Source organism: Giraffa tippelskirchi, chromosome 7 (assembly GCF_054371585.1).
Source record: "Giraffa tippelskirchi isolate mGirTip1 chromosome 7, T2T-mGirTip1v1.2.pri, whole genome shotgun sequence".
Lineage (NCBI taxonomy): Eukaryota > Metazoa > Chordata > Mammalia > Artiodactyla > Giraffidae > Giraffa > Giraffa tippelskirchi.
Window position 1 is genome coordinate 90,479,001 of NC_137281.1, and position 11,596 is coordinate 90,490,596.

The following is an 11,596-nucleotide window of genomic DNA, read 5'->3' on the forward strand; positions in this document are numbered from 1 at the left end:
ACCGACTCCACCTCAGGACAAGGAAACCCCTCACTAAGGGTAGGATGGTTGGTAGCCCTGACCCATAACCCTTCACCTCCCCCACCCCTCTGGCCTTCTTGGACCAAATGGGTTATATCTGAGATTCACCCCAGTACTGTTCACTACAGAGTCTCAGCTTTAGCATGTACAGAAAAATCAACAAAGGCCAGGACTGACCCCCAAACTCACCCTTCACTCTCTCCCAACTTTCCCCCATATCAGTCTAGACTTTCTTCACCCGCCTCTCCAGCCCAGCTCAGTTGACACTGGGCTGGCTCACTCCACCACATCCCCTCATCCTCCTTGGCTTCCGAGTTTGCTTTGCTCAGCACCAGGACGTGACCTCCAAGTGGAAGAGGGGAGGAGGTAATCTCGGGTCGGGCCCAGGGTATTGAGTGTTGGAGTTTGAGCACCCGGAGACCAACCCCTCGCCTGCCAGCAATGGCTATAATTAGCCGGGCACCACCACTGACAGGGACAGGGTTGCATTCCCTCTGCCACTCTGTCAGAAGTAGAGCAAGCCCAAGTGAGAGGATAAGTGGGACGCTGGAGTCTTAGGACGGTGACTACTGGGATGGGGGTGAGATGGGCGGGGAACAGTTTCAGGCAATGGATCTTTACTCATTGTTCTGGCCTTTGCTGCCCCCAGTGCACTTCATAGTTGCCTGGTGTAGCCTGGATGGTTGAGCCCTGGGCTAGGGGGAGACAGTTGAAATAGGAAATGAGGCTGGAGGCAGGGCTTCCCAGAGGAAGCCTCTGTGGGTGCCATCTGGGTCCAGCTCTTACCCTCTCTTTTCTTTCCTCTTCCTACCTATAGCGATCCAGCGAACTTGGGCCATGAGCCTCTCGGACTCCGCACATCATCCCTCTGCGGCAGAGCAAGTCTCTCTTCTGGTCCAGAAGGACGACTTTGACCTCCCTTTGCCCACCCAGAGAACCCCCTCCTGGCCTCCGTCCCCGGATGAGGATCCTGGTTTGCCCCCCTTTCCTCTGGAAGAGCCTGGCCCCAGGGCCATAACCCCAGGGAGCCTTCCTTCTCCAGCCTTGTCCCTGGAGGAAGAAGAGGAGGAGGAAGATGAGGAGGATGGAGAAGACTCCGCGGAGCCCGAGGGGCTGTGCAGCGAGGATCATCCCAGCCAGTTTTTCGCGGAGGCACAGCGGCTGCGAGAGCAGAGGTTGCTGCTGGACGAAAAGGTGTCAGTCAGGGGGAGAGTATATGGGGTGCATCGGGTGATCTTGGCCGCAGTTAGCACCCTCTTCAGAGGAAGGCTGCTGGGCAGCAGAGGTCTGCAACCCCCCCTCAGCCTGGACGTAACCCCTGGGGCCTGGGAGGCCGTGCTGACCTTTGCCTACGAGGGGGTGCTGGGACCCGCCCCACGGGAGGATGTGCTGGTCGCCGCAGAAGCTCTGGGAGCCCCCCGGGTAAAGGCTGCGGCCCAGTGGGGACGTCAGGGGACTGGAATTGGACGGGAAGATGAAAAGCAGCCCAGCCAGGCAGAGGAACTGAGAGAAAACCTGCGCACCATTGAGCTTCTGTACCAAGAAGGCATCGGGTGCGACCTGGAGCTGGAGGCAGACGGCTGCCGGCTGCGGGGTGAGGGCCTGGGGGGCATTGCATTGAAGCAGGTGCATATGCCACCTGGAATGGTGTGTGCAAGCAGTGCTTGATTCAGTCCCTAGCATAGTGCTTTTGATCCCTGCTGAAATCAGAATTTCCCCAGGGGGTGGCCTTTGGCGCCTCTCCTGACCAACTGAGAATGGGGCATGCGCAGTCGAGTTGTTTTCCTAGGAGCGCTGACAGATTTATGCTGTGGCTTTTCCTCTGCCCAGAAACAAGAAATTTCAAGTCAGTTGGCAGGCGCTAAGGTATAGTCCATGCCAGTAGAGCAAGCAGAAGGTGATTGACTCAAACAGAGATTAACCAAAGGCCCTTCTTGACATCTTCTATTTAAGACATAGGAAAAGCTAGAGGAACATGGTGGAAAAATTTATAGTGTGTCCTTTTGCCTAAGTGAGCTTGACACCATGGCAGACAAGGACCCTACAGCTCATGAGCAAGGTCTGGTACTGTTTTCCCAGAATCTAAGGCTACAGGTTGTGGCATTTTGAAGTTAACTCTGCTCATCACTAGGAAAGCTCAAGTGAAAGTCGCTCAGTCGTGTTTGTGGAATTCTCCAGGCCAGAATACTGGAGTGGGTAGCCTTTCCCTTCTCCAGGGGATCTTCCCAACCCAGGGATAGAACCCAGGTCTCCCACACTGCAGGCAAATTCTTTACAAGGGAAGCCCCAAGGAAAGCTAAAGAGGATTGAATAAGTTGAGAATTATTCAGATTCTACTAACATTTAGTGAGGTACTGGGTACCAGAATTTTTTTTTTTATACATGCCATCTCTTTTAATCTTAGGTATTTCTAGCTGCAGATAAAGAATATTAAGCTCAGATACATTAACTGATGAAAATCAGGATATAAGCCCACATCCATTAGCCCAGTCTGCTCTCACTAGTCCATACATTGATTCTTATGCAGCCAAACCAAAGGCACATAGTACCTGGCAAATGGAGCCAGAGTGTAGACATACAAAAGTTTAAAATTAAAAGGGATTAGTTTAGATATTATCTAGTTCATGCTTACACTTTACTGATAAGGAAATCAGACTTTAAGACATGCCCGAAGTCACATAACTACTACTCATTAGAAAACTGACCGGGACCCAAAGTGTTTCTGAGATCCCCAGAAGGAAAAGCATCCTATCTTAGTCAACTTGGGTTGCTAGAAGAAAAATACCATAGACTGGGTGTTTTAACAACGGAAGTTTATTTCTCTTGGTTCTGGAGACTGGATCAGGGTGCCAGCATGGTCAGGTTCTGGTTAGGACCTCCTTTCCAGTTTGTAGATGGCCATATTCTCACTATATCTTCACATGGCAGAGAGAAACCCAGAGAGATCGATTATCTCATGTCTCCTCTTATAAGAGCACTAATCCCATTCATGAGTTTCACCCTCATACTTAATTACCTCCAAAGGCTCCACCTTCAGGTACCATTATGTTGGGGATTAAGGCTTCAACATATAAATTTGGGAGGGGCCCAAATGTTTAGTCCATAACAGATTTTGAAGTAATTGTTATAATTTCTGATAGCACTAGATGGAAGGGGAATTTGCAATTTCATAGTTATAAAGTTTTCACTAGGATTTGGAATTTAAACATACTTACATTGATGCTTTCACTTCCTTAAGAAACATTCCAACTTAATGGTGGGAATCGGTCACTTAAAATTCTGAAGAATAATGATGAGTAAGAAGGGGCACAAAATACAAGTGGTTGTGACTCCTTTGACAGTTGGCTCTGAGCTATAGGCTGATTGATGGTGTGGAAGAGGAGATGGTTTATTTGCTTTGAGAAATGCAGATTTTCTCAGGGCAATGTATATGTGAAAGCTGTCACTAATGTTTACTGCTTGGGAAACACTGAGCTACTACCTACTGCTTAAAAAGCCAATGGAAGGCCATGCCGACATCACTTGCCCTTTGAGAGAGGTGAACATGCTGCAGCTGGTCAAAGTAGCCTGAGGTTCATAAACCTCACTGGGAGCTTGGGTCTATGTGACCTGCCTCAGAGGACCTCTAGCAGCAATTTCCCGCTTTTCTGTAATGAAGCATTTCAAAGACATAGCAAAGAAAAGAGAATGCTAAGATGAACACTAAAACACTCATCACCCAGACTTAACAACTAACATCTTACTATATTTGTTTCTGGAAAAGGAAATGGCAACCCACTCCAGTATTTTTGTCTGGAGAATCCCATGGGCAGAGGAGCCTGGCAGGCTATAGTCTATGGAGTTGCACGAGTCAGACACAACTTAGCAACTAAACCAGCATATTTGTTTCATCTATTTATTTTTTGCTGAAGTTTAAAGTATTTCACTCCTAAATACTTGGGTGTGTGTCTCTTTAAAAGAGGAGATTTTCTCATATAACCACACTATCTAACAAAATTAATGTGTTAGTCACTCGGTCATGTCCATCTCTGTGCATATGCAACCACATGGACTGTTGCCCACCAGGCTCCTCTGTCCATGGAATTCTTCAGACAAGAATACTGGAGTGGGTTGCCATTCCCTTCTCCAGGAGATCTTTCCTGACCCAGGGTTTGTACCCAGGTCTCCTGCATTGCAGGCAGACTCTTTACTGTCTGAGCCACCAGGGAAGCCCGTTTCTCAGTATCACCTCATCCACACTGAAATTTTCTCACTTGTCCAAAATAATGTCTGTTAGACCTGTTCTGCTCAATCCAGGAGCCAATCAAGGTTTACACTGAACTCAGATGTCGCTGAAGCTTCCTTTATTCTTGTCCAGTCCTCTCCCCGCCTTTTTTTCCCTCCCTTTTTTTTATGACTTGACTTATTGAAGAAACAAGATTAGTTTTCCCATAGAAAGCTCTGATTTCTAGATTTTATGCATTTTCCTTCTGTGTTTTTTTTTTTAACTTCTTCTTTTAGCCTCTCAATTTCTTATAAACTTGAATTTAACCTAAAGGTTTGATTAGATTTAAGTTTTTTGGTCAGAATACTTCATACTTGATGCCAACTGCCTCAAATTAAGTTACATTAGGAAGCATGTTGTTGTTGTTCGCTAAGTTGTGTCCGACTCTTTGCCACCCCATGGACTGCCACACGCAAGGCTCCCCTGTCCTTCATTAACTCCTGGAGTTCAGATTCATGTCCATTGAGTTGGTGATGCTATCTGACCATCTCATCATCTACTGTCCCCTTCTCCTTTTGCCTTCAAGCATGTGAGTTCTAGTTATTTAACAACATTTTAAAAAACATTTATTTGGCTGCATTAGGTCTTCGCTGATACATGAGGGCTTTCTAGTTGTGGCGTGCAGGCTTGAAAGAACATGGGCTTAGTTGCCCTGTGGTACATGGGATGTTAGTTCCCTGACCAGGGATCAAACCCATGTCCCCTGCACTAGAAGATGCATTCTTAACCACTGGACCACTAAGAAAGTCCCCTAACAACATTTTAAATAATGTATTTATTTTAAATTTTTAAGAGGACATTTTCATGTCATGAGGGCCATGCAGATAAGCAGGGAACTGATACACAAGTGTGCTCAATGCAGCCTGGCAGCAGTCACAGTGGATGACGCTCTGCCCAGACAGCTACTACATGGAGATAGAAAATAAATCACTCCCTTTCACTAGGACTCAGTTTCCTTATCTTAAAATGAGCAATTGAACTAGGTGGTTTTGAAGGTCTCCAGTTTACAGTGTCGTGATTCCCTAACTCTGTCAAGGAGGTGGGTATGCAAAGAAAAGCTGTACCACTTGGGAAGTATAAAGCACTAAATCTTGGGTAAGAGAAGATGGCAGTTAGATGAGGTTGGATCATAGCCATTCAATCATGGCCATTTTCTAAGTAAAATCTGACTGACAGAATGGCTGATGTCAGTGGCTCTTCTAATTGTAGAGGAGAGAACCTTTTTCTGTGCACAGTATCGGAAGACCTGTATAAGTTGCACATTGGTCTTTGCAGTTTATTTTTTACCCCCTTTTAGCAAATGTTCTTTATAGCCCCTTCTCCACTTAACCAGTCAAGATCCTTTTTCTAATTGGCCTGCATCAAAAAAACTAAAGCAGTGTTTTTCAAAGGGCTTCCCAGGTGGCTCAGTGGTAAAGAATCTGCCTGCTAACGCAGGAGACGAGGAAACACAAGATTCAACCCTGGGTGGGAAAGATCCCCTGGAGGAGGAAACGGCAACCCGCTCCAGATTTCTTGCATGAAAAATCTCATAGACAGAGGAGACTGGCAGACCACAGTCCGTGGGATTGCAAAGAGTTGGACACGACGGAGCACATACACACAATGTTTTTCAAAGTGTCTTCAGGTCACTAACGTGGAATCGTGCAGGGTGCTTGAAAATGTTAAAACACAAATTCCTAGGGTCTCCCTCTGGAGCTACTGGGTCAAAATCTCTGGGGGTGGGTCTGTGAAAATTTCATTTTAACAAGCACCTAGTGGTGTTCTGGTGTGCATCTCACAGTTTAGCCTGTGGTCTTGGGTGGTTGGCCCAAAGTTGGGGTTGTGAAATGGAGAGAGTGCCTAATGGTTTGCAACACTCTGGATTCCCCTCTGCTTCTCCCTCCTGCAGTGCATCGAGCAGCCCTCGCCTGTGGCAGTGAGTTCTTTGGGGCCATGCTCCTGAGTGGGATGAGGGAATCCCAGGGCACCGAGGTGTCTCTGCACACCACCTCTGCCCAGGACCTGCGACTCCTCGTCTCTTTTGCCTACTCTGGGGTTGTGCGGGCAAAGTGGCCAGGACTACTGAGAGCTGCCCAGGCTGCTCTGCAGTACCAGAGCTCCTCCTGCCTGGCTCTGTGCCAGAAAGCCTTGGCACGAGGCCTCAGCCCTGCCCGTTGCCTGGCCCTGATCCCCATGGCAGAAGCCCCAGGGTTGGAGAGGCTCTGGAGCAAAGCCCGTCACTACCTCCTCACCCACTTGCCTGCCGTGGCTTTGTGCTCCACTTTCCCTACTTTACCGGCAGCCTGCCTGGCTGAGCTCCTGGACAGTGATGAGCTACACTTGCAGGAGGAGTTCGAGGCCTTTGTGGCTGCACGGCGTTGGCTAGCTGCCAACCCTGACACCCAGGAGTCAGAGGCCAAGGCCCTGCTTCAATGCGTCCGCTTTGGCCGTATGTCCACCAGGGAGCTGCGGAGGGTAAGGGCGGCCGGGCTGCCTCCACCCTTGAGCCCTGACTTGCTGCATCAGCTGATGGTGGAGGCTGAGGTTCCAGGACAAGAGAGACGGAGGGAGCCTGACCAGGCACTGGTGGTGATTGGCGGGGACGGGCTCAGATCAGACATGGCCTCCAGACAGCCATCCCGAGGAGTGTGGTGGGCCCGGGCCTTTCGCTGCGGCATAGGACTCGTTCGAACTGTGGAGTGGGGGCGGCTGCCTGCCCTGCCTGCCCCCGGGCGCTTCCGGCACGGGGCTGCGAGCCTAGCAGGAAGTGTGCTCTACGTGTGTGGGGGACAGGATTTCTACAGCCACTCTAACACCCTGGCTTCGACTCTCAGGTATGGAGGGGCTCCAGAGAGTGGCAGGTCCCAAGGTGGGCAGCGGAGGGAGTTTGTGGGCCAGCCAACAGCAGACTCCCAGGGTCACTCTTCCCATCTCTTGTCCCACTGTCTCCAGGTGGGACCCCAGTCAAGAGGACTGGGAAGAGATGGCACCTTTGTGCCAGCCTCGGAGCCTTTTCCCCCTGGTGGCGCTGGATGGATTGCTTTATGCTCTAGGTGGACGAGACAGTGGTATTGCCCTCAGGTCTGTGGAGACTTATAATCCTGAGCTCAATGTCTGGAGGTGAGCATGGAAGGGGGTGTTTCAGGCATCACGGGTGTTGGCAGAGGAGAGCTGCAGATGACTGATGCCTGACCACGTGCTCTGTTCTCCACAGGCCAGCGCCTCCTCTTCCGGCACCACGCTTTGCCCACGCAGCTGCTGTTTTGGAGGGGCAGCTGTACGTGAGCGGTGGCTGCAGCGAGACTGGCCAGTACCAGGCCTCACTGCTGCACTACGACCCCAAACTTGAGAAGCCGGGGACACTCCTGAGCCCTATGGGGGTGCCTCGGGCTGGCCACGTCATGGCTGCTCTTGGGGGGCGGCTGTATGTAGCAGGTGGGTTAGGTCAGACTGGGGACCTGCTGAGCCTCGAGGCCTATGATCCAAGTACTGGTAGCTGGACTCACCTGACCCCCCTGCCCTCCCCCCATGTCGGGGCTGCAGGTGCCGTGCTGCAGGGGGAGTTGCTGGTGCTGGGGGGCTACAGCCACCGTACTTATGCCCCCTCCCATCTTATCCATGCCTATTGTCCTGGCCTGGGCCGATGGCTGTGCCTGGGAACTCTGCCGAGGCCTCGGGCTGAGATGCCTGCCTGCATCCTGACCCTGCCCGCTGTGCAGCACGGGGCTTTGGTTCCCACCCGGCATCAAACTAAACCTGCTGGGTGAGAGGGAAGCAGTGGTGGATGGAGGGAGGAAGGGATAAGAGAGGATAGAGAAAATAAGTGCAGGGAGAAAGAGAAGGCTTTGTTCATCACAGCATTTCATTCTAGCGCGGTGCTTTACAACTCATAAATTGCTTTTGTATATATGATCTGCATTGAGGAAAAGGTGGTTCTGGAATTCCTAGGGAGATTATGGGGGAAGGAGAGGCAGTGGAATATCTAGGTAAGGAGAAGAGATCTAGGGGCAACTCTACAAGGTTTAGGGACCCTGGCTTGATTCTTGGTGGGGAAAGTGCATCTAACTAGGAAGACAGTCATGAAGCATTGGTAGCAAAGGTGTAGGGGCCATGAGAGAACAGTCAGGAAAATTATGATTCTGACCAATGGATGAAGGAGAAAAATGAGGAAAGGTCATCTGTGAAAAGAGTTGAGGAGTATGGCGGAAGGACTGTAACTGCTGCTTCTTCTTACTCTCCAATTCCTGGGACACCCAAACCGTCTTGATGATGTTTTCTCAGGTAGCTGGTAGACACAGGCTAGCATTTCCTCAGCCACATACCACAGGCTGCGCCTAAGAGCCTCTTGGATTTCAATCTGAAGACGAATTTCTCTTTTGGACCTGGCATAGCGCAGAGGCCTGAGATGCCAGGGCAACCAGGCAGGAAAGCTACAGGTGGGGAAGATGAGGAGAAAGAGGGAGGCATCCATGTGGAAAGGGAGGAAGGATTTGAGGGCATAGGGTGGGAGAAGTCAGGAGCTGACTGGCTTCTTTTCTCCCGTTTGGGATGAATCGAGGGATCAGGAGGGAAAACGGTACAGTTGTGTGTGGTCCTTAGTTGTGAGAGGAAGCGGCAGAGAGGAGAGAGGCAGAGAAGACTCAGAAAGGTGATTTCTTTTTCCACTTCTCTGTTCCTTTCTTCCAGAGTTTTTTGAATCCATTTCCCTTTTTCCTGGCCAGGGAAAGCTGAGTCAGATGTTTTCTCTCTCTTCCTCCACCCTGCTTTTCCATACCCTTTCCCCTTCTCTTCTATCTTTTCTCCTTTCTCCCTCATAGTTAGTAATTATCTACTGTATGCCAGGTACACTGTGAGGCACTAAGGACCCCAAGGTCAGGGATTTTGACCAGAACACAGACTTGTAAACAAATACAAATTTTACAGTGGACTTAGAATTATGGACACTTGCCTCATAGCCCTCACAAGAGCCTCACACCTCACATGCCTCACAGTTGAAGGTATGAAAGCCCAGAGGACAGAGAGGGAACTCTGTCCAGGGAAGCCTTCTTTGAGGGAAGGCATCATTCGATGGGTATAGACTGAACTGGATCTTGAAGGTTGCCTGGCAACTCACCAGTCTGAGAGGGAGGGAGGCATTCCAGTCAGAAGAAAGAAGCAATGGGGTGTATGGTGCCCTGTGTCTCCACAGCAAAGGGGAAGTCAGTATTCCAGGGGTTCTTCAGGGAATTCTGCTGCTTTCCAGCCTACTCTCTTCCCTGAAAGCTTCCTGAAGACAGGGGCTTTCAGTTAACAATTGCGTGTTCCCTTCCTCCACAACTCCCCTACATCTTTCCTGTCTGGTGTTTCCACTTCTGACCCCTGAGCAGCTTAGGGCAAAGGAGGGCCAGTTCTTTGTACAGGTCAATTTTCTCTTACCACTGCTTATTAAGATTCTCACTCTGCTAAGGTTAAGATGAAGGAGCCTCCCTTGCTTCTTTCTTCATCCTGATAAGTTTTTGTTTGTTTTGAGACTTCATTATTTTGCTAAGGGTTTTTTCTATATCTCTGTTTAGGAACATAGTTGAAAATGAGGAGGGGTAAGTAGGATATATAAGAGAACAGAGAAGAAAGATTGAAGAGGACAGGGAAGAAGGAAATTGGAAGCACTGAGAACCTACAAGGATTGAGTCTTTAGGGTGAACTTCTGTGATCAAGTTCTTGGTGATCTGTATGCAAAGACAGACTTAAATAAAGGTTTCACCATGACTGAATCATTCTTGTCTGCGTTTTTCCATTTTAAAAAAACATTCCATATCCCTTGTAATTTGGTTTTTGTCTCCACTGCACTACTGAAACCACCCTCCCTCATGTCACTGTGACCTGTTTCTCACCAAATTAAACAACCTAAGGCCATCCTCATTCTCTTTCATTTTTCTGCAGGAACTGGCTAGTTTGAAAACTGGCTTTTATCCAAAAATTTCTCCTTCCCTGTCTCCAGAGATGGTGCACTCTCCTATTCTTATTTCTCCAATCCAAAGAGGCTGTAGAAAGTCAAATCATGGTGTCCAAGAGGGTACGGTTCCATCTTGGCTCTGAGGTGGAGCCGAAAGCCAAGAGTCCAAAAGTAGGTAGATGGAGGGAGGTGGTTGCAGAAGGCTCTCTCTTTAGGCTTTTAAAATTTTTAATTAATTTATTTTATTTTTGTCTGTGTTGGGTCTTCATTGCCTTGCAAAGGCTTTCTCTAGTTGCGGTGTGCAGGCTTCTCATTGCAGTAACTTCTCTTATTGTGGAGCACAGGCTCTAGGTGCATGAGCCTCAGTAGTTGCAGCACTTAGACTCAGTAGTCGTGATGCAGGGACTAGTTGCTCCGTGGCATGTGGAATCTTCCCACACCAGGGATTGAACCCATGCCCTCTGCCTTGGCAGGCAGATTCTTATCTATTGCACCACCAGGGAAGTCCACTAGCCTAGTTTTGAAACTGTGGTTGGAATGAGAAGAGAGGAAGAGGTTTCTGATGTAAAGCAGGACCCTGGCCAGTGGTCCACTCTTCAGTGAGAGGGCCCTGAATTAAGCCAGGCAACAAGTTGGGGTCTTGGGCAAGTGCACTGAAATTCAGGGCAATATTTCGCCCCCAGAAGGGAAGTGGAGTGAGAATCAGGAATTAGGACAGAAATCATTCCTACAGAGTGGGCAATCATGGCAACCCAGGAATAAGGCAACAGTGTAGTGAATTCCCAGAGGTGCAGGATTCTTACTTTGGTAAATCAGATAATGAGCCAAAGTGTTGTATATCTTCCCCTACTAGCTGCCTCCACAGTCTTCCTTCAACCTCCTTTGTGGATGAGGGTGGAATTTGCACACTTGCTCTTGTCTTTTCCAGGTTGACTCAGAAACTGGATAGGACTAGGAGGTGTGCAGTTTCAGTACCGGTAATCTGTTAGACCATAAGAGTCTCCTATGCCTAATTCATGGACAGAGGAGCCTGGTGGGCTACAGTCCATGGGGTCGCAAAGAGTTGGACTCGACTGAGCGACTAACACACACACACACCTAATTCTGGGTTGTCCATGTTCCTCTTTTACCTTGCTTCATGCTACTCTTCAGAAAGCTCACTTCCCCTCTATCCCAGGCCTTAATGACTCACTCGGGTTCTAGTTGAATTTTTTTGTTTTTTAGCAGCCCTCACCTCCACTTGGATTTACCACTACCATCAGTTCGGACTCATCGTGCTTTGTTGGTGCTATCTTTTTTCCTTTTTCCTAGACACAAAGCTTTGTCATCACCTGGAGCTTGTTCTCCTCTTATTTTTCACTCGACTCATCATGGAATTCTGTACTACTGAAACAGAA

The 11,596-nt window shown here is 49.0% G+C and overlaps 1 protein-coding gene across 3 annotated transcripts; it reads left to right on the forward strand.

Annotated features, from left to right (window-relative positions):
- The first annotated feature begins 401 nt into the window (after positions 1 to 401).
- Positions 402 to 10,017, forward strand: KLHL33 (kelch like family member 33). 3 transcript variants are annotated; one of them, XM_081506943.1, is made up of 5 exons: positions 402 to 547; positions 839 to 1,615; positions 6,177 to 7,101; positions 7,220 to 7,387; positions 7,482 to 10,017. In XM_081506943.1, exons 1-5 carry the CDS (start codon positions 463 to 465, stop codon positions 8,032 to 8,034), a joined length of 2,508 nt encoding a protein of 835 aa, XP_081363069.1. In that variant the 5' UTR covers positions 402 to 462; the 3' UTR covers positions 8,035 to 10,017. The 3 variants fall into 3 exon arrangements, with proteins under 3 accessions (XP_081363069.1, XP_081363071.1, XP_081363070.1); XM_081506945.1 differs by having other exon boundaries at positions 520 to 601; XM_081506944.1 differs by having other exon boundaries at positions 520 to 583.
- Positions 10,018 to 11,596: the final 1,579 nt, after the last annotated feature.

What these genes read in the sequence shown, in the direction of transcription:
- KLHL33 (XM_081506943.1), top strand. Translation starts at nt 463, where the DNA reads ATGGCTATAATTAGCCGGGCACCACCACTGACAGGGACAGGGTTGCAT. An exon ending in CAGAAGTAGAGCAAGCCCAA is followed by an intron (nt 548 to 838) that starts GTGAGAGGATAA and finishes TCCTACCTATAG; the next exon opens with CGATCCAGCGAACTTGGGCC. An exon ending in CCTGAGCTCAATGTCTGGAG is followed by an intron (nt 7,388 to 7,481) that starts GTGAGCATGGAA and finishes TGTTCTCCACAG; the next exon opens with GCCAGCGCCTCCTCTTCCGG.